Consider the following 26,195-nt stretch of genomic DNA (forward strand, 5'->3'; position numbering starts at 1 on the left):
TTAGGAATAACTTGCTCCCTCAAGTGTTACATCCTTCAAGAGACTTCCTTGATTTTCCCAGTTGTTTCTATTTTCTATTTCTTTTTCTCTATACTCCTCTCTGAGGAATATAAGCTCCTGAGAGCAAATATTGCTTCATATTTTCCCATAAATCCTAACAAATAGTAAGTACTTAAAATTCTCATTAAATTAAATTGTATTTCCCCTACTTTATTCTCCATGAACTAGATGTCCCCTCCCATTGCCATATTCCAATCCTGAATCACATTTAATCAAGTCTCATTGAAAACAATCCTCATATTTATATAACTTCTATAGGGGCCTCCCTATGGTAAGCCAGACTTATGAGTCCATGAGGAGTTTATACTTCTCTTTCTAATTATCATCATGGGTCAATTATTGGACACCTTACTACCTTCCTTCTCCCTGCTCCCACATACAGGAGGCTTCCTATAGTATCTAATTTATATTATTCAATTTAAGTTAACAGTATGATAAGCAGAAGTTGTATTGGGCTGAGTTAATGAATAGGTAAGATACATTTGTAAACAGTATATTGCTTGCCAGCTAATGGACAATACTACAGAATAATTTATCATAACCAGAGGGTAAACATTTTCCTTCTATTAATAATGTAAAATCTTACATTATTAATTGTTTTAAAAAAGAAAGTGAATGATGTATAATTATAATGACCACAAATCTTGACCCTGGAGAAGAGTTTGGAAAATTCACCTTCCTTTCCTCTTTGTAGAGACTAGAGTTGTGGAATAATCCATATGCTACCAACCTCTGTGGATATGCTGGTTTTGCTAAACTGTCTTTTTTTTTGGGGGGGGGGGAAGCTACATGATAACTTCATTTTATATTAAAAAGAAATAAAAGGTTGTACACAATATATTTGTAGTTTAATGTGCAGTCATCTTTCTTTTCTATTTTACTATGTTATGGAAATGCTTGATTTATTTCTTAAATTCAGAATAAAATAAATTAAAAGAATTTTAAATATGACATACATGATAAAGGAAGAAAAGGATATATTCAGAAATAAAAGTTATATATTTTATAGCTAGTGCAAAGGGAAGTTTCACTTTATCCCCCTTCTAGATTATTGCAAATTCAAAATTAATGGGGTTCTAGTAAAATATTATTGTAGAATGCTACATTCTTCAAATTCAGGAAGCTAAAATGACTGCAAAAATTTTCAAGCCATCCATTGTTAACATGCTATCAATCACAGTTCCTTATAAAAGTATATTTAACATGAAACATCAAATATGAAACATGGCGGCTATGATAATTATCCATTCTAAAAAGACCTCAATCAATCCTTGAATGAGAAATGTGTTGTGGGAAAGCAACACAGTTCCATAATGTTACATATTTTCTCAATGACTTCAAATTTATATATCAAAAAATGATTGCAATATTTAGCAAAGCTATTCAAGTTTCATCATTATGGTAGAAAAGCAATTCACAGTGGCCATTCACAGCTAGAAATGCTATCATTCAAATGAGAATTTCCTGGGGAGCAGGGCCCAAATGAATGAGCTGATTAACCCCCAGATGGTGATTAGCCCCCCACAGAGAAGTTCTAAGGACTGAAGAAAAAGGAAAATGCTTTGTTCAGATTTTTATGACATACCACTCTGTCCTTGTTGCAAGAATCTCTCAATCATATTGGGGTCTGGGAATATAATGGATTCATACCATGGTAATGAGGCTATCTGGAGTCATAAATGCCCCTTTAAACTAATCATTGGAAGGATAATGTAGTTTACATGTTTCCTATGCCCAAATTCTCCACACAAGTCAGCCCTGCATGAGAGATGAGCAGAGTATGGATTGGAGCCATAGCATCAGGACTTTCTTGCCTATTCCCCTAAGACACAATTGGCTAGAGAGGGAAATAATAAATCAATTATATACAGTTGTTAATAAGACAGCATGATACTGTCTGACCCCATAGTTCCAAAATAACAGCTCTGCAAGGAAGTCTTTCACGCAGTAATAACAATTACTATACAGCATTTCTAAGGATGTACTGGGTGCCAAGACTCTACAAAATACTGGAGAAACAAAGAAAGACACTCCTGCCCTCAAGAAGCTTACCTTCAAATGCATAAATACTTGCCATCGGTTACCTTCTCTGATCCTTACTTTGTGAAGCATGTTGAATCTATTATTTTTTATTTTAAGAATGAAGAAATTAAGACTGAAGAGTATTGAATAATAACCCCAAACACACAACAAAAAAGCTGCAGGGGCAGCTAGGTGGCACAATGGATAGAGCACTGGCCCTGGAGTCAGGAGAACCCGAGTTCAAATTCAGCCTCAGACATGCAATAATTGCCTAGCTGTGTGACCTTGGGTGAGTCACTTGACACCACTACCTTAAATAAATTTAAAAAAACAGGCAGCAGAGCCAAGATTTGAAATTACATTCTTCCTTACTAAAGTACAAATGCCCCAGAGATTCCATTTATTTATCCTGGTCCAGTGGAAAATGTATTGGTTCTGGATTTGATGACCTGGGGGCTTTCCTTGTTTCTGCCACTTAGAAGATATGTGACCTTATGCCAAGTTATCTCCTTTCTCTTTTGACCTCAGTTTCCTCATATGAAAAATGGCACCACTGGCCCAGATGACTTCTTGGGTCCCTTTCAGCTCCATATTTAGAGATAATCTGCATTGGTAGTGAAAAGGCTGCTCATTTACATCAATGAGATCAAGATCCTAAAATTATTAGGCCAGAAGGTGAATAAAGTTGGACACAAAGAAAATTTGACTCTTCTGAATAACTGTGACTTAAGGTTTCCTATAGTCAAGGTTTTATCATATTCAAGAATATAATAATGCACATAGTTGTGTGCTATACAAATAAAAATCATATATAGACAGACTCCCAAACCATTTTGTTTTGTTTCATAGAACAAATCTTACTTCAGAAAAGTCATTGGAGCTCTCTAGGTCTCAGTTTCCTCATATGAAAAATGAAGTGGTTAAAAACAGTGCAGGAGTTCCCTTTTTTTTTTTTTGAATATCGAGGACCTCTTTGGTGCCTTGGATTACCTAAATGGATCCTTTTCCAGAATGCTTTTAAATCATAAAATAAAATATACAAGCTCACAAAGGAAACCAGTAATATCAAAATACAGTTATTGAATTCCTTGCAATAAACAACAAAAAAACCTCACAAGTTCATGGGCCCCAAAAAGCCTGGGGCTAAGTAATAACTATGGTGATGAAAAATCCTTTCTTCAAAGGAATAATGACATAAGGTTCAGAGAACTAGGGAATAAGAAAAAGCTTTTAAAAAGAAGATAAGGAAAGAAAGAAAAGATTGGCTTCTAGATTTTATTAGACCTTAAAAATCTAATTTTTGTTTTTTGAAAGAGAGTCAAGGGGCAAATAAGTGGCATAGTGGATAGAGCACTGACCCTGGAGTCAGGAGGACCTGAGTTCAAATCCTGATTCAGACACTTATTGGCTGTGAATCCTAGCATTTTTTTCTATGCCTCAGTTTTCTCATCTGTAAAATGGAGATAAGGGCACTTGGATCCTAAAACTGTTGTGAGATCACAAATGTAAAGCATTTTAGAAATTTTAAAATGTTCCATAAATGCTATTACCCAAGCAATCATCCCCTAATCTGTGACTTTTGTCTCAAAGATTTGCTTAGCCTATGAATGAGTTAAGTGACTTGCCTAGAGTCAGGTGATAATCAGCATTGGGGTTTGATTATTCCATACTGACTCTCAATTTCTTTGGGGAGGGGGGGCTATTCTGGTTTTATTAGAAAGAGGAAGTGTCAGATGTCATGGTCATCAAAGAAATTGAGCAGGATTTTTTTGTCTCAATTTCTTTTTAAAAACAGCTTGTAATGGTATCAAAAACATTAAAGCAAAAAAAACTAAAAAAAATTGTAAAAACTCAGCTTTCCAGCTTTCAAAACAAAATTCCTCCTTGAAAAATCAATACAATAATTTTTCAGTGTTGAATATTGTACTGGACCTTTCCCTTGGCCACTTCTACTCACCGCTTCTGTAGAGTCTCCATGTTTAAATGATAGCTTCATTTCCCATCCTCTAACAGGTGCTTAACAGATAGTCCAGCGATGGCATAATGGAAGACTGGCAAAGAGCCCAGCCATTTGGAGTCTGGCACATAGAATTCACCATTGGCTCTGGCCTTTAAGCACCAGAAACAATCATGTTTACAATTGAATACTCTCTAATCCAGAGCACATGGAATTTCAACAGAGGAAAAGACTTGGGAAAAAAGGATTGCAGGAGCATCTGCAAATGTATGGTCCAAGAAATTAAAGGAAATAATTGAGGAACAGCCAAGAAACAAAGAAATTGAAAATGGATCCCTATACAATAAACTCCATTCTTATCAAATTTGCAGAAGACAAAATGATTGGAAAATGAGCTTATGTTATGGAAAGCAGAGCCAGGGTCCCAAATGATCTCATCAGCCTAAAATATTAGACTCATTCTAATTAAATGAAATTTAATAGGGAAAAGAATAAAGTCTTCCATCTGGGTTCAAAAAATCAACTCTAGAAATATACCATGGTGGTAGGGAGGGAGGAAGGAATTTAATTATAGAAGTTCATAGAGTGATTTTGAGTAAGCGCAGTGAGACATGTTCCCCCAGCCCCCAATCCCCACCCCAAAAAGGCAGCATGATATGGCAATAATAGAAATCTGACATATGAATAAGTCATAGTGCTACCATGCCCTCTCCCCCATCAAATTAGCATATATGTTTGACTGTTGTGTTCAAGTCTTAGTACAACATGTGCCATGTTCAGAAAAGGCCATGAAGACAGCAATGGGTTATGAAACCATATTTATATCTAGTTTCTAATAGGGAGCATCCTAGTCTTCCTATTTGCATCCAATATGATTTAAAAGCTTAATGAGCCTGCGTGGAAATGGGATCGTAGTTTTAGAGCCAGAGGAAATTTAGAGTTTATCAAGTCCAACTGCCTCATTTTATAGATGAGGAAACTGAGTTACACATTGATTAACTGACTTTCTTGGGGTGATAAATAAGTATCTGAGGCAAGAGTTAAATTCAGGTCTTCCTGATTTCAGGTACATGGCACCAGCTCCCTCTTCTGTAGGTCTTATTTTCTTTCCCTGGAAGGACTGGTTATAGAAACTGGGAATGTTCAGCTTGGAGGAGGACATGATTTTGCGAGCTTTAATAGGAAAGAACAAGGGTATTCCTTGGCTGCAAGTATATTCTGCTAAGAACAGCTGACAAAAAGTCACAAAGAAATTCAAATCCAGTCTAGCTGTGTGACCTTTGGGCATAACACTTAACCCCATTGCCTTGCAAAAAAACACAAAAAAAGAAATGGGGAAGCAAGGTGGCACAGTGAATAGAGCACCAGTCCTGGAGTCAGGAGGACCTGAGTTTTAATTCAGTAAAAATTACCTCGCTTTGTGACTTTAGGCAAGTCACTTAACCTCACTGCTTTACAAAAAACAAAACAAAAAAATCACGCAGAAAACAGGATGTGTAATAGCATGTAGAAAATGGACCTGGGAGTCAGAAGAGGTTGAATTCAAGTCCCACCTTTAATACATATGGGTTGTGTGACCCCAAGCAAATCACTGTGTCTCAGTGTCCCAGGCAACTACATCAGAGCAGGTGCTAATCTGAGGGTTTTTCTTAGGAAATTCTCCACGCCACTGAAATCACACACACACAATACACATCCCTACACCCCTAAATTTTAGCTGATCAAAATAGCAAGGCAATGCCTCTGAAGCAGCAAGCTCCCTATTAAGCAAAGTCTATAAGTTTTTGGCTATACATGTCATCAAGAGAATGCCTAATCAAACTTCCACCCAAAGTAGGAATGTTCCCTAGAAGCTCTCTTGACAGATAATATCCTCAAACAATCATCAAAAAATATTTTTGAAATGTTTCATTTTCCTCCCAAATATATGTAAAAACAATTCAACATTCATTTCTTTTACTTTAAGTTCCAAATTCTATCCCTTCCTCCCTCTTCTGCTCCCTCCCTGAGACTGTAAGCTGATATAAGCTATACTAGGGAAATCATGCAAAACATTTCCATAGTAGTCATAATCATTTTGTGTAAGAAAACTCAAATAAAAAAAGAAAGTGAAAAGAGTGGGCTTCCGTTTGTTTTCAGAGTCTGGCAGTTCTTTCTCTAGAGGCAGATAGGACATTTTTATCATGAGTTCTGTGGGATTATCTTGGAACATTGTATTACTGAGAATAGTTAAGTCATTCATAGTTGATCATCATACAATATTGCTATAATTGAGTACTATGTTCTGGTTCTGCTCACTTCACTTTGCATCAGATGCTCATGAAATTCTTCCCAGGATTTTCTGAAATCAGCCTGCTCATCATTTACAACCACACATCACAATTTCATCAACAATCATTATTATCTCATTTCATATCTACTAGTACATTTACTAGATGCTATGCTAGATACAGTAAGAGAGACAGAGAGAGTGAGCACACGTCTTTGTGTGTGTGATGTGTGTGTATGTCTGTGTGTGTGTGCGTGTGTGTGTGCGTGCGTGTGTGTGTGTGTGTGTGTGTGTGTGTGTGTGTGTGTGTGTGGTAGGGTGCTGGGTCTCGAGCATACTAAGGTAAAAAGAAACAACAATCCTTACCCTCAAGGAGTTTACATTGGACAGAGGCAGACAATGTGTATCCAGAGTAGGTCTATGCAAAGTAAATACAAAGTTGAGGGGGAGATCAAGAAAAGTCTTAGGTAGGGAACGATAGTTGAGCTAAATTTTAAAGGAAATGAGGGAATTCTAGAGCAAAGGTGAGAGACAAATGCATCTTGGGCAATGGGAGGAGCTTTTGCAGAGATGGAGGATTACTATAAGAAACAGACAATATCAGAGCTCGTGAAAGGAAATAAGGCAGAAGGATGATGGAAAAGTAAATGGGAGGCAAGTTATTAAAAACTTTAACTGCCAAAAAAAAAAAGAAATAGGGGTTTGATCCTAAAGGCAAAGGGAACCATTGGATTTTCTTGATCAAGGGAGAAACCTGCTTAGATCTTGAACTTGAGGAAAATTTCTTGTACAGCCATATGGAAGACAGACCACAGAGGGGAGATGTTTGAGACATGGGAGGTTAGGTGGCGCCGCCCATAGAGCGCCAGACCTGAAGTCAGGAAGAGTCATCTTCCACAGTTCAAATCTGGTCTCAGACATTACTGGGTGTGTGACCCTCAACAAGTCGCTTCACTTTGTTTGTCTCAGTTTCTTCTTCTGGAAAATGAAGTGGAGAAGGAAATGGCAAACCATTCCAGTATCTTTGCCAAGAAAACCCCAATGGGGGTCATGGAACAAGGACTGAAATGATGACTGAAAGGAAATTTAACTCTACATCTAATCTACATTTATTAAACACTAATGGAAAAACAAATTTTAATGAAGAGAAAGGCTCTCTGACTCTTCCTGGCATTTACAAATCTGAATTATTTGGTAAATAGCAATAAATAAGATTACAGAAGTGCCTCATCACGGTGCAACCAGATTACTGATGAGAACTTCTGGATGGGAAAGGTCGTTCTCAGCTGAAAATGTGAGGAATCAAGAAGCATCATGGATGAGGCAGCATCTGACCTTGGTTCTAAAGAAGGAAGAATTACACAACTAAAGAGGAGGAGGGAGCATGTTTTAGGGAATAGGATATGCGAAAGTAAGGAGGTGGGAATACACAGGCCATGTTTGGGGAGAGGCAGAAAGTTGTCTCAATTGGCTGAAGTGTACACAGAGACTCTTAGATGGGAGTAGTATGAGCCTGGGGAGCCAAAGGACCATTTGATTATGCACAATATATCCCAGGTGGTCCTAAAATCTTAATGTAGATTAAGATTACACAAAATTATGTAATTAAGATTGCACAAAAACCTTTGGGACATCATAGACAGATAGAGAGATACAGAGATTAAAGAGAGAGAAAGAGAAAGATATATATATATATATATATATATATATAAAACACACATATATATATATAAAACACATAATAAATATGTGTATATCTTTGAATGCATATATAAAAGTATAGGTTTGCATATATAAACATTCATATACACACATATTTTTCAGGTCATGTATACATCTATCTGGCATATAGTAAAATATATTAATATGATATATTTACATAGTTAATAATCTATTTGCATATAGTATAATTATATAGAATATTATTATATTATACTGTATAAATATTATATATTCTATATTATAATATAATATATTATACTGTATAAATATAATAGAATTGCATAGTTAATTTTCATGGCTACTTAAGCAAAGTGATATACAAAATACGTCTTTTATACATTATACATGGGTATTATACATAATATAAAATCATGTGTATAACATGCACACATAACCACACGTTATGTCCACATCCTGTAAGTTCAAGGTCGCTGCTGAGCTGCTTCTCATCAGTCATTAACCGCACTGCTGAAATGTTCAAAATGCAGCTGAAGCATTGGCATAGACCGAAGATTCCCTCCCCAATGACAGTGCAGCTTTGGGAACCACAAGAGGCCCTATCAATGTGAGCTTCCATTATTTATATACTAAAATTACCCAGTTCCACCCTTGTTGAGAGGGTAAATCAGTGTAATGATATCAGCCTCCTTGGTGAGTTTACTTACTAGAATAAATCGTTACTCACTAGTGACAAGTGCTGGTGGGCAGGAAGTGGACAGCTGGGTGCAGCATCATTATCATAATAATAGTTAGCAATTAGATCAATGACTTGGATAAAGTCATAGATGATGTACTTAACCTCATTGTAGATGACCCCAACTTGAGGGGCACAACTGACAGTGGAAGACGAGTTGGCATCCAAAAAACCCTTGAGAGGGCAGAGCACTGGGCAGAATCTAAAAGAATCAAATTCAATACATGAATGTAAAGTCTTACACTTGGGTACAAAAGAATAATTTTTACAAGTATAATATCTTGGAAGTATGACTAGATAAGAGCTATTCTGAAAAAAAAAAGATCTTGGGACTTTAGCGGACTGCAAGTCACGAGTCAGTCTGTAATGTATCAGCCCCGTCCCCCAAAAGTTCTTGGACTACATTAAAATTGGCATGGCTTCTGGGAAACGTGAAGCCAGAGTGCCACTGTTCACACTGTACTCTGTCCTCATCATTCCTTACCTGAAGTATTAAGCTCAATTACAGTACCATAGTTTAAGAATGAAGAGAAGCTAGGAAGTGATCAGAGAAGGGTAACCAGAATGATTGGGCCAAGAGTTCGGGTCCTAGGATGAGCAACTGAAGGAGCTGGGTAGGATTAGTCTGCAGAAGAGGAAACCCAAGGAGGATACGATTCAAGTTCAAGTACTAGGAATGGATTTCATCTGGAGGATTTGTTAGACTTGCAAAAGCATTGGGCAGAAGGTACAAAGGGTGCCCTTAGGCTTGATGTCAGATACTTGCAACTAATTGGAGTTGTACCCCAAAAGAATGGGCTGCTGCCAATGGCAGGTGGTTCTTCCTCCACAGACTCATGAGCCCTTGTCCTGTTTGTTAGGGAGGAAACTCCTTCCAAGCATGGATGGACCAGATAGATAGCCACCAAGATCCCTCAAGATTCCTTTGTGCTGTAGTATTTTAATGTAGGCAACATGTTTCACATATGTTAGCGTATTTGATCCTCACAGCATCTTTGAGATGGGGAAGTTAGGTGGCACAGTGAATAAAACATCAGCCCTGGAGTAGGCCCTGAGTTCAAATTCTGCCTTAGACACAATAATTACCTGTGTGTCACTTAACTCCATTGCCTTGCAGAGAGAGAGAGAGAGAGAGAGAGACAGAGAGAGACAGATAGAGAGACAGAGAGACGGAGAGAGGGAGAGAGAGAGAGAGAGAGAGAGAGAGAGAGAGAGAGAGAGAGAGAGAGAATATTCCCTGAAATAACTTCTATTATTACTCCCAATTCACAGATGAGGAAGATGGGAATAAGAGAGGCCACAACTTTCCCAGGATCACGAAATGATTTTCTGAGATAGGATTCAACTCAAACCATTCTGTATCCAAGCAGAGTGCTCTGTCCACTGTATTACCTGACTTTCTCAAGAAATCTCAAAGAAAATTTCTAGTGGGTGAGGAGGGCATAGTAATTAATATTTCACTCTCAACATCAAAAATTTAAGGCCATTAACAATGCAGCTCCAGCCTACATTTCTAACCTTATTTCACATTGCACACACACACACACACACACACACACACACTCTATCATCCCACTAAAATGGGCCATCAGCTGCTCCTCAATCTTGATCCACCTCCTATCTTCAGACTGTAATCCATACTTAAAATGCTCTTTGTTCTTTTCTCTACCTATGGCTCCTTTCCCACACTCTCTGGTTGGACCAAACTGTCCTGGTTATTTCTTACACATAGCTTACACATTCCTTACACATGGGGCACCATGGCATAGTAGACCTACAGCCTTGAGTCATTGTCCTCTAAAGTTGGACAGCTTATTGGCGCAGCGGACAGAGCACTGAACCTGGAGTCAGGAAGTTGGAACTCTCCCTGAGTTGAAACTCTGGACAAGTCAACTTAACCTTGTTTACTTCAGTTCCTCACTTGTTAGTTGAACTGGAGAAGGAAATGACAAATCACTTCAATATCTCTACCAAGAAAAGACCAAATAGGGTCAAGGAAGAGAAGGACATGACTGAAACAACTGAAAAACATATACAGTTTGACAAAGAGGTTTTTAATATTGCTGCACGATGCTGGCTAAAAGATGTCCATTTTTCTCTTGAATGGTATTCGTGTAGAAAGGAAGTTCAATATGAATGAATACTCCCACTCTTGCTTCCTGTGAATACCTAGTAATACCACTATCATAATTAAAAATAAATTAAAGAAGAAAAGGATCCATTTACACAAAATATTAATAGTAACTTGATATTCAAAATGAATAGAAACTAAGGAAATGCCCATCAAGTGGGTGATTACTAGACAAATCCTAGCATGTACATGAAATGGAATATTATTGTACTATGAGAAACGACCAAAGGGATAGGTTCAGAGAACCTGGGAAGACTTGTATGAATTGATTTGGAAGACAGAGAAAAGAAGCAGGAAAGCAATTTATCTCATAAAAGCAACATAAAGACAAAATCTTTGAAAGACTTAGTAACTGATCAATGAAAAGATACTCCATGATCTCAGACTATGATGATGATGAAGCAAGTTATCTGCCTCCTGAAAAAGAGACCATTGGTTCAAGATGCCCAATGAGACACTCATTTAGGGCTTGGCCAATGCAGGACTTTGTCTTACTTGATTATTTTTTATTTATTATAAGGGTTTTTGTTTTATTTTATTTTAATTGAGAATGGGGAGATGGCAGGAGAGGAAAAAGGAGAATAGAGACAAAGTTCTTAAAAATATTATAAGGGAACAAAAAAGGAAGGACAGAAGGAATCACTGAAAAACTGGATAGCTTTGAAAGTTCCATATTGAATTCACCATATACTTTAAAAACAAGATAGATAGATAGATACATAGATACATACATACATAGATACATAGATACATAGATACATAGATATAGATAGATACATAGATAGAGATAGATAGAGATAGAGATAGAGATAGAGATAGAGATAGAGATAGAGATAGAGATAGATATAGATATAGATATAGATATAGATATAATAGAGCCAGGTTCACAATTTCATATACTATCCCTTCTTTCTGTTCTATATTATATACAGAAATCTTTTTTATGTAGTGCTTGTTAAGTTTAAGATTAAAAACCTTTAAAAAGAGTGTTTCCTATTTAAAAAGTAGCTGTATATCAGTTCCACAACCCACATACCTTTGTCACCCTATTTTAAAAAAATCATTTCAGTTTTGCAAGTCACATTTCTTGATAAGGTAGTAAAATTTATAGACGTCAAAAATAATAGTTTCTCAACTATTGCATCAATTATGGGAATTTTTCCCACTAAACCATAGAGAGGTAATTCAGTGGGTCTGTAGGAGACAGAATTTACAGAAGTGTTACATAGAAAGGACGCTGAAAAAGAGTTTTTCCCTTTTAGACTTTATGAACCCAATAGAAACAGTTCCTCCATTTAACCTTAGGTGATATGTAACTCCAGAGCACTGATCCATTGGCTGTTGTTTAAACAAAGAGCTTAGAATCTTATACAAGAGCCTGCTCCGGGCCAGTTCAGTGAGGCCTCCATGCAGATGTCCCTCATGCTGCCAGGAATTCCCTCTACTGCTGGCTGCCCAACAGGTATGCAGCAAGGGCTTTCCCCCCAGCTGTTTGCAAGCATAAGCTCCTGTCCATTATTCTTCTCCATGGCTTTCATAAAGTTATTTTTTGCTCCTAAAAATTTTTAAAAATAAATTCTTGCATGCCATACTTGATATAAGCTATCAGCAAAAGTAAAATACAACATTAATATTTTTAATCTATAAAAGGTAAAAGTTTTAGCTTTCAGATGCAGGAAAGTAGTAGACATAGGCTCAGTTTCTAATATTCATATTATATGTGTACCTCATATACATAAATCCATAAGTGAGTGTAAAAATGTACAAATATGTATATGTATGCATGTTCAAAGATAGATGATGATATAGATAGATATAGAGATAGAGATAGAGATAGAGAGAGAGAGAGAGAGAGAGAGGGAGAGGGAGAGGGAGAGGGAGAGGGAGAGGGAGAGGGAGAGGGAGATGGAGATGGAGATGGAGAGGGAGATGGAGATGGAGATGGAGATGGATATAGACGACATAGACATAGACATAGACATAGACATAGACATAGACATAGACATAGACATAGACATAGATATAGATATAGATATAAAATCCTAAAAAATACAAGATGGTTAATAGTCCAGACCAGAGTGATGAAGGGCTAATCTACCATGGCAACATATAACTAGAATGAGATGGATATAAAAGATGTGAGAGTAGAACCAACCAAACTCAACTAGTTCAATGTGGAGGGAGACAGAAGAATGGAGAATGACTTCATGGCTGTGACCCAGCTACTGGACAGCTGCTCACCTGCCTTACATATTAGACATCATGATAAAGATGATGATGGTGCTCATCCTTCATTCTCGAAGAAGACCAGACCATGACACAAGCACCTGAACTCAATTGGGGGAGGGGGGCTATGCTAAGTCACCAATCTCATTTTCTCCTCCAGAGGGTGTTGTGCTCAGATAGGAATCAGGATGACTGGAGATGACTTGAATATGAGGCAATTAGGGTTAAGTGACTTGCCCAAAGTCAAATATTTGAGACTGGATTCGAACTCCCATTTGACTCTATCTACTGCACCACTTAACTACCCCAATCCGGTTGACTGGAGATAGCTTTGGATGTGAGGCAATCAGGGTTAAGTGACTTGCCCAAGATCAAACAGCTGTTAAGGATTTGAATTCAGGTCCTAGGTAGAGATTCAGTGATGCATAGAAAGAAATTTTAAGGTAATCTAGGGGAACAAAATTTTTATTTTGATATTCAAATAAGATGTTGACTTTTCAGCAATCTCATGCTTTAGGATTGGAGCCCAGTATTGCTGAGTAACTCTGACAATTCATTCATCCTTCCTAGGCCTCATTTTTTTATGTGAAAAATGAAGAAAGTAGGCTAGGTGATGTCAGGCCTCCTCTAGCTAGACATCTGGTATCCTATCACTAGATGTTATGGAAGGCCCTAGCAGCTTAAGGAGTCTATAATTTAGTAATTCTCATCATTCTAGACTCTGGGTGAGAGGGCTAGAGAGGGGGGAGCTGAGGCTTCCCATCTTTTTCTTAAGTTTAAATCAGGTGACAATCCCTAAAATGTCTACAGCTTTAAAAAAAAAGCTACCAAGTCAATACATAAATTCACTTAGCAAAGAAAGCCTATGTCTATGAGGTCATCATACTTGTTCCTGTTTCAAAACTCTTTTGAATTTCTGGTTCTACTCCACTCCACAGTTTAAAGGGGAGAATAAAAAGCAATTAAAAGGAGAATTTGAACCCAGATCTTCTGACTCCAAATTGAGGTTTCTGTCCATTGGACACACTGGATTTAGGTCTTTAGAAATAAACAAAAATTGTAGATATTGTACAGTTTGCTATCTGAAGTTCAGGGTCTCAGCAGAGGGCTAAAAACACCTATTTAGCAGAACAAAGAATCACTCTCCACACCAGGTCTACAGAAATGCATCAAAAGCTGGTGCCAAATTTCTATCCTGTTCACTAGACTGCAGGAATGAGAAATATGCCTTATATTTGTTTCAAACACACACACACACACACACACACACACACACACACACACACTACCATTAATATTCAATAAATAGTCACACAGGTCAAAATGGATGGCTGAATAGTTTCAGCAGAAATAATAGTCAGAGGAAGTCTTTGCTTCAAGGTCAAAGTGAACAGGATAGAGATGTCTTTGGGGGAGGACTGCCTGAGGCATTATTGTTTTAAAGAAGAGATTTATGTTCAAAGGGGTCACAAAAATAAAGGAAAGTTAAGAAAAACAGTAAGAATATTCAGGTTCCTGTCATTTCAACAAGGCAGATAACAGTAGAATATCTTCCAATGTCTTCTTGTCTGGGATAAAGGATCATGGTCTGCCTTGAAGCAGATGCTGCCACCATCAGTGGTGGGATGCTCCCCTATTGGAGAGACATTAGAGTTCCACACATCTTCTACAAAGGAAGACAAGTTTCCATCCTTTAAGCTCAAATTCCCTCCAATCTGAAAATGGAAGGATGCTGAAAAAAGGGGAGGCAAGGATATTTTCTTCAAAGAGGAAATCAAACCTTCTGTGTTTTGCTATCTGGTTTCTAACAAAAGTGTGTGAGTTGCCCTTATGGTTGCATGGCAACAGTTCCCCCCAGCAGTTCTTGCATCCAAACTCTTCTCATGCCAGAGCTTCCTTCCAAACCAGAGGCCAAGGACGCCATGTGCGTGGTTCAGGTTACGTAAAGCCAGGGAAAGGGCTGGCGTGGCATCTCCAAGGGAGAGCAGCATTACAAGATGAAGGACAGCCAAAATGGAATACACCTTGAGCCTGAGGGTGAATAGGGAATTGAAGAGATTAACTAATACAAACTCCTTTTTTTTCAGTGAAGCCAACTAGGACCTAGAGATAGATAACCTGCCCAAAGCCCCACCCCCAAATATGTGGTTGAGTCAGATATGAACCCAGAGCACTGGCTTTCAATCAGAGGATCTGGATTCAAAAACTGCCTTTGACCAATTAGTAAGCCACCTGAGTGATCATGGGTTGTAGTTTCCTAATCTATAAAATCAAGAGGTTGGAATAGGTGGTGTCTGAAGCCCTTTAGAGTTCAATATTTAGAATTCCAGTCTTGTGAAGGTCTGGGTCCCAGTTTTATGTACAAAAGGAAGGGGGATGGAGATGGTTTCTGAAGCTGCTCCCAGCTCCAAACCTATGAGCTTATGATATTTCTTCTATCTGGGCAGCTAGGTGGTACAGTGAATAGAGCACTGGTCTGGTAGTCAGAAGTATGGGAGTATGAATCCAGCCTCAGACACTTGACTCTTACTAGCTGTGTGACCTTGGGCAAGTCACTTAACCCTGATTGCCTCATATACAGAGGCATCTCCATTCATCCTGAGTCCTATCTGGCCACTGGACCCAGATGGTTCTGGAGGAGAAAGTGAGAATGATGACTTAGCATAGCTCCACTCACTCAGATCCAATTCACATGCTTGTCATGGTATCACCTCCCTGATGTCATGGTCTTCTTCAAAAATTAAGGACAGACTATTATCATCATCATCATCATCATCATCATCATTATTATGATTTCTTCTACCATTTACAGCTGTCAGCAGTTAACCAGATGATTCACTTTTCTAAGTTTATTGTTGCACAAGAAGCTTCCAAAAATAGAAAATAAAAAAGGTATTATAGTCCCGAGCAGTTATTTAACAAGTTTTTAGAAGTTCAGGCTAAAGGAAATGTGGGCCTATGAAACTATCAGAAATCTTAAAACCTAATTCTCTATAGTTCCCTTCTTTGGGGGAACTCATTTTAGTCACTAGGAGAGGTATAATGACTTCCTCATTCAAACAATCAAGAAACATTTATTAAGTAAACACTATTTGCTAGTCACTGTGACTTTAAAGGGAAAAAAAAAGAAGAAAAAAATTTATATGATATATAATTATATATTGAAAAGGAATAGCTAGTTATACAAAATAGATTTGCAGTTTCATGTGCAGTCATCTTTTTTAATATACTACATTTTGGAAATGCTTGTTTAAATCCAAAAATTAAAAATGAAATAAATTTTTAAAAATGAAACAGATCCAGAAATCAATTAGATGACATCTTTTGAAGGAAATGATATGAATGTGGAAATATATACTGGCTCTATATAGGGAAAATTCAAGGTGATTTTTTCATGGGAAGAAGGGAGATACCAGCACCTGGGGAGGATGGGGGGGATTTGGAAAGCCCTCCTGCAGAAGGTAGCACTGACTTTGAGCTTTGAAGAGAAGTAGGAATTTTAAGGAGAGCTGAGGAGAAGGAGCATCCCAAGCATGAAGGACAGCTGATGTGGAAGTTCATCAATGGGAGATTGGATATCTTGTGTGAGAAATAGCAAGACATCCAGTTATACCGGACCACAGAGTGCCTGAAGGAGTAGACTATATGCTTGCTAAGGCTGATGGGAGCCAGGCAGGGAACAGATTGATAAGCCAAAAGACATGTTTTCATTTGCTCCTAGAGGCATCTGTGTTTAAGAATTTTTAAGAAGTAACCACTAGTCACTATCCCCACTCTTGAATTTATGGAATGGCCAAAAATGGGGGTCATCTGTTTAGAGTGACCGTGATTCAATTTTATAATCTCCCATGAGGCTGAGCCCCAGGTTCAACCCATACATCACACTGTCAGTTTGAGATGCTTCATCCTCATTGCCAACATCACGTTGACTGTTAAGCCTGAATTGCCCATTATCAAGGGCTAGAAGGCAAGCAGCCAATCAGCAATCCTGTCCCCCAACACCAGTGGGGGAGGACACAGGCAGAAGATGGATGAAGACAGCCTAGCTCACCACCTGGCAGAGGATGAATTCAAGCAGGGTAGGCTCCAAGCAGCATTTTAGAACACACTGAAGTCAGACTTCAATAGTTACGGAAGGCTGCGTGACGCTAAAGCAGGTAGACTCACACGTTCAGCAAAAATGAGAACAAAGGGACTTCACTTTAAGAAACCATGATGCCAGGCAATCTATGGCAGAGAAACAGCTTCAGACATAACTGCAGCCAGAGAGAGAGGACAGTACGGCAAAATGAATTGGGGAATTTTTCCATTATGCAATATATTTTATATACCGAAGTATTGGAGGATTTTCTATAGTAAAATGGATTCTAACTATTGCACACATGGATAATAAAGTCTATAACACAAAAGACAAATATATATTTTTCTATAAGACAATACTGCTTTTGTTCAATTAATTATTTAATTTTTAAGACTTATTTATATATGTTATAACATAACATAGAACATACATCATATACATTCATTAATTAAATAATTAATTGATTAAGATGAAATAAGCATTTAATTAAGGCAGGCACTGCTTAGGGAATACAAAGGTCAAAAAATTGTCCTTGCTCTCAAAAGCTCATGATGTAACTAGAGAGGGGGAGGCAACATGCAAACTACTTTGTATAAAAAAGCCATAAAACAGGATAAATTGGAGGTGGTCAATACAGGGAAGACACATGCATTAAGAAGGGAGGGGATGAGTTTCTTGTAGAAGGTGGGATTTTCCTGAACACTGAAGAAAGGGAAGCTAGGAGATGAAGATGAGGGGGGAGCAAATCAGAGATGGAGACAGGGGAGAATAAAAGCATGGAGTTAGGAGCTGAAGTGCTGTATATGAAGAGCAGAGAGTCGCTGGATCATGGATTAGAACAAGAAGACTGGAAAAGTAAAAATATATCAAGTTTAAATTTCAAAGGATACTATCCTGGATTTCAGAGCCCCAGTAATTTATGAAATGGGGGTATGACATTGTCAGCAGTTAGGGGATAAACTGGGTAGAGCACCAGGTCTGGTGTCAGGAAGACTTGAGTTCAAATCCAGCCTCAGACATTTACTAACTAGGTGACTTTGGGCAAGTCACTTAACTTTGCCTCAGTTTCCTCATGTGGAAAATGAGCTAGAGAAGGAAATGGCAAATTACTCCAGTACTTCTGCCAAGAAAACCCCAAATGGGGTCACAAAGTGTCAGACATGACTGAAAAACTACTGAAGAATAGTTAAAGATTTAGAATTGAAAATTTAATCATTTAATCCATCCTCTTCAGAGATAAGGAAATTAAGGTCCAAGGAGATAAAATTATTTTTTTTAGAATCACACAAGTAGAATTAAAGTATTTATGTTTGGAACAATAAGAGACCTTTGGGGTCATTTAGTCTAGATTGAGAGTCAGAAAGGACCTTAGTCATCCAAACCTCTCATTTTACATATAGTCAAATGGAAAATCAAGGAGAATAAGAGACTTTTCTATGATTTCACAGATAGATTTGTAGGATGCAGATTTAGAGATTTATTTCAATTTGATTTAGTCAAACTCTTCATTTAATCAGATGAAGTTAAGTGATTAAATCATAGGATCACAGATACAGAGATGAAAGGAACCTCAGAGATCCTACTTCAATTTTGTCATTTTATAAATATAACAACAGAGAGTCCGGCGACTTGCCCAAGGTCCCAGACATTCTCAGAGATGGAATTTGAACCCAAGTCTTGAAGCTGGTAACCATTTGACCTCCAAAAACTTTAACATGGTTTCTACTTCAGGATCTCCCCAGAGTACCCAGACAAGACTAAGTCTAAATTATTGACTCTTCCCTAAGTATTGTCGGAATTTTGTTGCCCTTTCTGAGACACAGATGGAAGATCAATGAACCCTTTCACCAACATAGCTCCAACATCATCCCTGGATTATGAGCCTGGATGGGTTGGTCAGTCTTATGGATACTGGAGGAGACGGGGCACCAATCGAGGACAGGTCAGCTAGGCAGGCAGGCGAGGCAGGGAATCCTCTATGACCTTCAAAATCCAGCCAAGTGTCACCTCTTCCATGGAGCCCCCCCCTTGTTTCTGAATTGTCTGACAAGACAAATCATTTGAATATGAAATGCTGCTCTAGGGCCTGAGCAATTGTACATGCAGATATTAATTCATTAAAATTCATTAAATATTTAAATATATAACATACACATAAATAAGTATTTAAACTAATTAATAAATAAAATTAATTTTAAAAATCATTAATTATAAAATTGACTTTGAAAATGTCTCCAAGTAGGCCCATGACATCTTAGAGCACACTCTGAGAAGATGCTAAACCATCTCGTCTATAGCTTCTAAGAGTTTAATGTATTTTATCTCATCTTTCCCTTTTCACCTTCCAAGGTCTGATCTGTTTGCTTTATATTTAACTGTGGACATATGCTATCCTTTCCTTCCACAACAGATTAGAAGCTCCTTGAGGACAGGATTGGTTTTGTTTTTGTCTTTGGTATGGGCCTTTCACAAAACAGGTGTTTAATTAATGTATCTCTTTTCATTAAAACAATTTACAATAGTCAGGAGGACATGAATTCAAATCCGACCTCAGATACTTAATAATTTTCTAGCTGTGTGACCTTGGGCAAGTCACTAAATCACATTGTCTTAAATAAATTAAGTTTTAAAAAATTTCACCCAAACAGATTTTATATCTTACCAATCTGGGAGTTGTCTCCATTGATTTCATGCATGCCTACCCACTCCCTTCTGGATTTCTCCTGACATCATGAGGTCTTAGAATGCCTATTAATCATCTCTCAGCCTGGCATATGACCTGCTTTGACCATGTTCTTCAGTCAGAGGGTCCAATTAGGGCAGCGTATAGAGCAATGGACTTGGAGTCAGGAGAAGGGCAGTTTGAATCAACCTCAGATACTTGATGCTCTCTAGCTATATGACCTTGGGCAAGTCACTTTACCCTGATTACCTCACATCCAGGGCCATCTCCAGTCATCCTGATTCATATCTGACCACTGGACCCAGATGATTTTCTAAAGGAGAAGGTGAGGCTGGTGACTTAGCACAGCACCCCTTACATTCAAGTGTCTAAGGTCAGATTTGGACTCAGGTCTTTGACTCATTGCCCAGGATTCTATGCACTATAGTGCCATGTAGCTGTGCCTGTGATTTGTCCAAGGACAAAAGGTTGATATGTGTCAAAGTAGGCACTTTAACTAATTGGCTCTGAGACCAGATCCCCAGCCACTCAGTCCCATGGGAATCCTGCATTGATTCCCAAACACTTAGAAATGTAATGTGTTACTTAGAGATATCTCCTGCTTCCTACCTATCCTTTCTATGAAAAAATCATCATTAGAACATCTGCAGCCTGCTCTATTATAAATGAGGGTGGTGGAGTGGTACAATGCATAGAGTAACAGTCCTGGAGTTAAGGGGATACGAGTTCAATCCAGTCTCAAGACATCATACTGGGCAAATCATTTAACCCTGTTTGCCTCAGTTTCCTCATCTGGAAAATGAGTTGGAGAAGGAAATGGTAAACCACTCCATTATCTTTGATAAGAAAATCTCAAATGTTGTCACAAAGATTCAGACACAATTGAAACAACCCAACAACATTCCTAAACTATCTTATTCTGCACAATATCCATGAAAAATGGTTATTCAGCTTCTGCTTGAAGACCTCTGGCCCCAGCTCACTACCGCCCAGGCAGCACCTTCTACCTTGGACAGTTCTTGCTGTTGGAAAGATTTTTCCTACTGTCATATCTAAATGTGCCCATCCACAGCACCTATCTAATACTCATAGATTTATTATGCCCTGGTACATCATGAACACAAACAAGAGAAAAGATTTCACTAACAGTGCTTAGGAAGCTTTTTTCTGGTTTGTTTTCAGAAAGAAAATAATAAAAGGTGCCATAGTGAATAGATTACCAGCCTTGAAATCAGAAGGACCTGAGTTCAAAATTGACCTCAGACACGTACTAGCTATGTGACCCTAAGCAGTCACTTAACCCTGATATCCTTGCAAGGAAGGAAGGAAGGAAGGAAGGAAGGAAGGAAGGAAGGAAGGAAGGAAGGAAGGAAGGAAGGAAGGAAGGGAGGGAGGGAGGGAGGGAGGGAGGGAGGGAGAGAGGGAAGGAGGCAGGGAAGGAAGGAGGGAAGGAAGGAAGGGAAGGAAGGAAGGAAGGAAGGGAAGGAGGGAGGAAGGAAGAATACAAGGAATAAAGAAAGGAACAAAGAAAATAATCCAAAGAAAACAACTCTTGAGACTAAGTCAGGAGTTCTGAGTTCAAATCCCTCTATGACTTATTTGTTCATGATGAAGACACCAAAAGAAGATAAAAGAGAAGTGAACATTAAGTGATCACTATGTGACAGTCACTATAGTAATTGTTTTACCAATAATATGCCACCTAATCCTCACAACAATCAGAGGAGACAGATTCTGTTACAATCCCATTCCTCATATATAAAGCAAAGTGTGGATAAAAGAAGTCTTGTATGACCCACCTCATAGGGGTTTATGGGGAAAATTGTATGCAGCAGAAGGAAGTCACTTTTCAAATAAAAAAAGAACTGTTTCAAGTTTTAGGCAAAGTTTATTTTTACCTTTCTAGAACTTCGTGGGTTATAGGATCCATGATTATCCTGAAAAAGAAAAGGAAAACAATATTAGCATAAATCTGAATAAATCACATCACATTAATGAGGAATGTGAGGCTCTAATAAAAACACATTTTCTCTGTGAAAGCATAAGACATTTGTTCTTATATCTTCAGAGAACTAATGAACAAAGTTTCACAAAGTTAACCAATGGAAATGATATAATAGCAGAAGGGTCATTTACTGTCAATGCTTCCTTAGCTATAATACATGGATAGAGTCCAAAATCAAAGATAACCACAAAACTTAAATAATTGCTAAAAAGTGGATAATAGAAAACTGTAATAGCTTCAGACAGGAACCAAGCCAATTCTTTTAAAGTCCAGGGAATCAGCCAAAAATGTCCAAAATTTCAAATACAAAGCTGTAACAGCTCAGTACAAAAATAAAATCATCTTTTCCTGAGTGGAAATATGTAATCATATTATAACGTATTTGTTTTGACACCTATTACAGGATGACCCTCAGAATCACAGCTTTTCAGTGTTGAGAATTACTTCTGTAGTCATCTCTTCCAATACATAGCCCTGAAAAGAAATGCTATTATTACTCATCTGACAAGGAAGGCAATGTGCTATCCACTGATCCTGCAGTCAGACAGCTGGGGTTCAATCCCTACGCCTTATGCTTGGTACTTGCATGACCTGTGTCTCAAATTCCTCATGTGTATAATGATAACAATCTTTTGATAGCAATCTGTCAAAATAAAGGCATGATATGTCCAATAATCTTTTGATCTGTCCTGTGATTGCATCTGTGTAGAACTTCCTTTCAGTGATATCAAGAAGCAATTCATCAATAACTTAACTACTTAGAGAACAGCCTGGGGAATGGAGAGGTTAAGTGACATGTCCATGGGTATAGATAATTGCATCTGTTATAAGCAGGATTAGAACTAGGATCTCCCTGTCTCTATAGCCAACCTTCTGTTCACAATATCATGCTGCTTCTCAATGAGCAATGATACAAGATCATTGAGGGGTTACTGAAGAGGTGAATGGTCAGACCAGGGACTCTGGCTGCTCCAAGAAGGTTGGTCTGGAGATGGAAAGAGAATGCTAGGAAGGAGGATGAGAAGTGGAGAAGAGGCAGTAGATGGGGGAGATGATGGGAAACTGGAGAGCAAGGAGAAGGAAGAAGGAAAAATGGGATCTGTCTAATGTAATCCATTCAAACTCAAATTTCTCAGTCTCCAGGTCCAATGTTCTTTGGAATATGCCAGACTCTTAGATATACAGCCTTCTCTATTTTCCTTTCTAATAAAAATAATAATACTTTAAAAATATTAATTTCTGAACATGTACCATCGCTCTCAATACCTAGGACAACCTTGTCAGATAGATACTATTATTATTCCCATTTTATAGACAGAAAAACTGAGACCAACAGAGATTAAGTGACTTGCCCAGGATCACACAGTTAGTGGCTGAGGCAAGACTTGAGCTCAGTATTCCCTGCCTCCTGTTTCACTACTTCATCCTCTCTTAAATCAGAAAGTTAGACATCAAGCATTCCTTAATCACTGTTATGTGCCAGTCACTATATTAAGTACTTAGAGATATAAAGAAAGATTACAATATGGTCCCTGCTCTCCACAGAGCTTTATGGGAGAGACTACATGCAAACAACTATGTATAAATATGACATTTTTCAGGATAAATAGAAAGTCATCTTAACAGGAATCAGGAATATATAATAGCAACAGAGAATGGGAAATACTGCCTGTAGAAGGTTGGCTTTTTAAGTCCGACATGAAAGAAGCCAGGAAAGTTAGAAAGTCAATATGGAGAAGGAGAGCATTCCCGGTCCAGAGGATCTGGAGTCAGGAGATGGAGGAGGAGCAGCGGGGGGCCATGTCACTGTGTCATAGAGCATGTAGAGGAACCCGGAAATAGGTAGGAAGGGGCCGTGTTAGGACATGTTCTAAAAGCCAAACAAAGGATTGTCTGTTGGATCAAGGAAATCAGAAGTCACTGGGGGGTGGTAGGTGTGGGGAGGGTCAATGACATGGTCAGTCCTGTATTTTAAGAAGATAAAATGGACAGCTGAGTGGAGAATGCTCTGGAATGTTGAAAGATTTAAAACACATAGATCAAACAAAAATAAATCTCTTAAATCCAGATGCAAGGTGATGAGGACTTGTACCATGGTAACATCAGTGTCAGAGGAGAGAAGATATGACAAAGGTCAATGTAAACACTGGACTTGGAAACAGATTGACCATAAGGGTTGGGAAGAAAGAGAGAATAGTAGAGGCTGGGTGTCTGAGCTGGCAGTCAAGAAGGCGGTGACCCTGACAGTCATGGAGAAGGGAAGAAAAGAGAATTTGAGGGGCTAGATAATAAAGTGCAAAATAAGTACATTGTTCAGCTAAGTCTGTTTTTCAAAAAACCTATTGAACGAATGAAAAGTATTTTATTTAGTATTTATGTCAAACCAAAGTTAGATAGTCCCCGACCTCAAGAAAGTTACAGGCACTGCCTTTGAGTGGTGATCAGGGTAGCTTGACCAGGTGTAGGAAGTCGCAAGAACAAAGGATGGTAATTTATTTCCACCACTTTGTGGGAATGAACTATGTATTAGGTGAAAACTTGAAAGCCCTTAATCCAAGTAATTGGTTAAAAATGTAAAACAGGAAAAGATGGATAGCACCCACACATAGACACAGAGGGACACAGCACTGGCCCTGGTCATCTCTCCAACCTCCTCTGCCCTCCTCAGATATGTTAGAATAAGTGACGAGAGAAGAGAGAACCCAACATTTTGGTCAACAAAGCCTCGGAGGAAAGACTCTACAATGCCTTGCTCAGGGACAGTCTGATTGGGGTCGTGGGGGTCTACCAGTGCTGTGAACACTGACTTACCAAGAGGAAACCAGCAGAAGGAACTAAAAGAAAACAAGTCAAACCCAAATAAGAGCTGATCTGACATCCCAGAAAGTGAGAGGAAAAACTGATAAATGAACAAACACAAGAAAACTCCAGGAGATAGAAAATATTCTGGAGCCAAGGTTGTTTAAAACACAAACCCACAAACAGAAATTATAAACATTTTAAAAAACAAGAAAACCCATTTTTAAAAAAAAAACTAAATATCTAATGGAAATTCTGAACATGAAGAGAAAGATGAACAAAACAAAAAATCAAAATATTGATAAATTACAATAGAAGCTGCTTTTGAAAAAATAAAATAAAATAGATCAGGCATTACCTAGTCTGATTTAAAAAGAAAGGGAGACCAAATTGCCAGGAACAAAACAATCAAAAGTGGAGAAATTGCACCAAATGAAGAAATAAAGGAAAGTATTAGGAACTAATTTGCAAAATTTTTTAACCAATAATTAAACATTCAGCAATTTCCCCATAATAGCTGATATGTACAAAATTATAAAAACTCAGATTAACAAAAGAGAGTAGCAAGCAATTTTTTTTTTCACTATCTTTTGGAAAGGAACCTCAGGTAAAGTAGAATTGGTGTTTGAATCAGATAGTCAGTCATGGTTTCAAATTCTTCTCCAGACATTTACTAACTAGGTGACCATGGTACATCACTCTCTTAACCTTATATTCCTCATCTTTAAAATGGAAATTATAATGGTGGTGGTGGTGGTGGTGATGCTGGTGATGTTAATGTTGATGATGATGATGATGATGATGTTGATATCTGTAGGATTTTCCTCACCAGGCTGTTTCTGATATCAAATCTGATATATTAAAAAGTTTGTAAACCTTAAGGCATTATTGAAAGGTTTGTTATTAATACTCTCAGATATGCTTCTTCTGGGACTGATGACTTGAACCCCTCCAGGTGTTCTTTTTTACTATTTCTTTATTTCTCCCGGGTTTTCTCTCCTTATTACCCATCTTTCCTTCTCATTTGTATTCCCAGTCTAAAAGCTACTGATTTGTCAGAGAACATGGAAGTCAAGCAGGACTCATCATTCAGCAGGAGCAATGGTCTTACACCCTTTTCAGCCCTGATCTTTTCACCAGTAGAACTTAGTAGATGAAACCCCATTATTGGGCCATCCCGAGGTCTCTTCTCTAGCCTTAGCTCCTTTGGGTATTCAACTGCCGATCTGACATCAAGCCACTGGGTCACACATATCCTATCCTATCATATATGCCTTTGCTTTCATCTAATAATGTTTTTAATATCTTAGTTATTATATCATTACTCCAAACATTCTCATTGATCTTTTTGGACAAATTCCTCATTTTCTCTTTATGGAAATGACCTTTTTTGTCTGCATAAGAGGATTTTCCAATTTAGATCTCACTTTTCTCCCCAAATGCCATTCAACTTTTCTTTTCTTTGATGCTTTTGAAGTTTGGAGTCTAGGGATAGCTCCTATCCAAGACGCCAACTCTTAAGCAAATAAGCCAAGCAAGTTACTTT

The 26,195-nt window shown here is 38.0% G+C and overlaps 1 protein-coding gene across 12 annotated transcripts in view; it reads right to left on the minus strand.

Annotated features, from left to right (window-relative positions):
* The window catches only part of ANK3 (ankyrin 3), a 702,796-nt gene that overhangs the window by 607,078 nt on the left and 69,523 nt on the right, over positions 1-26,195 (minus strand). For 9 of the 12 annotated variants that reach the window (XM_074232298.1, XM_074232299.1, XM_074232311.1 and 6 more), the window contains exons 2-3: positions 21,744-21,782; positions 8,830-8,926 (exon numbers count right to left, since the gene is read on the minus strand). The exons of 1 other annotated variant lie outside the window; for it this stretch is intronic. In XM_074232298.1, coding sequence (XP_074088399.1) covers positions 8,830-8,926; positions 21,744-21,775 — 129 coding nt within the window. In that variant the 5' untranslated portion in view covers positions 21,776-21,782. Of the gene's footprint in view, positions 1-8,829; positions 8,927-21,743; positions 21,783-26,195 lie in introns of those variants that run through there. 2 more of the 12 variants (XM_074232303.1, XM_074232308.1) reach the window with 1 other exon arrangement.

Source organism: Macrotis lagotis, chromosome 4 (assembly GCF_037893015.1).
Source record: "Macrotis lagotis isolate mMagLag1 chromosome 4, bilby.v1.9.chrom.fasta, whole genome shotgun sequence".
Taxonomy (NCBI): Eukaryota; Metazoa; Chordata; class Mammalia; order Peramelemorphia; family Peramelidae; genus Macrotis; species Macrotis lagotis.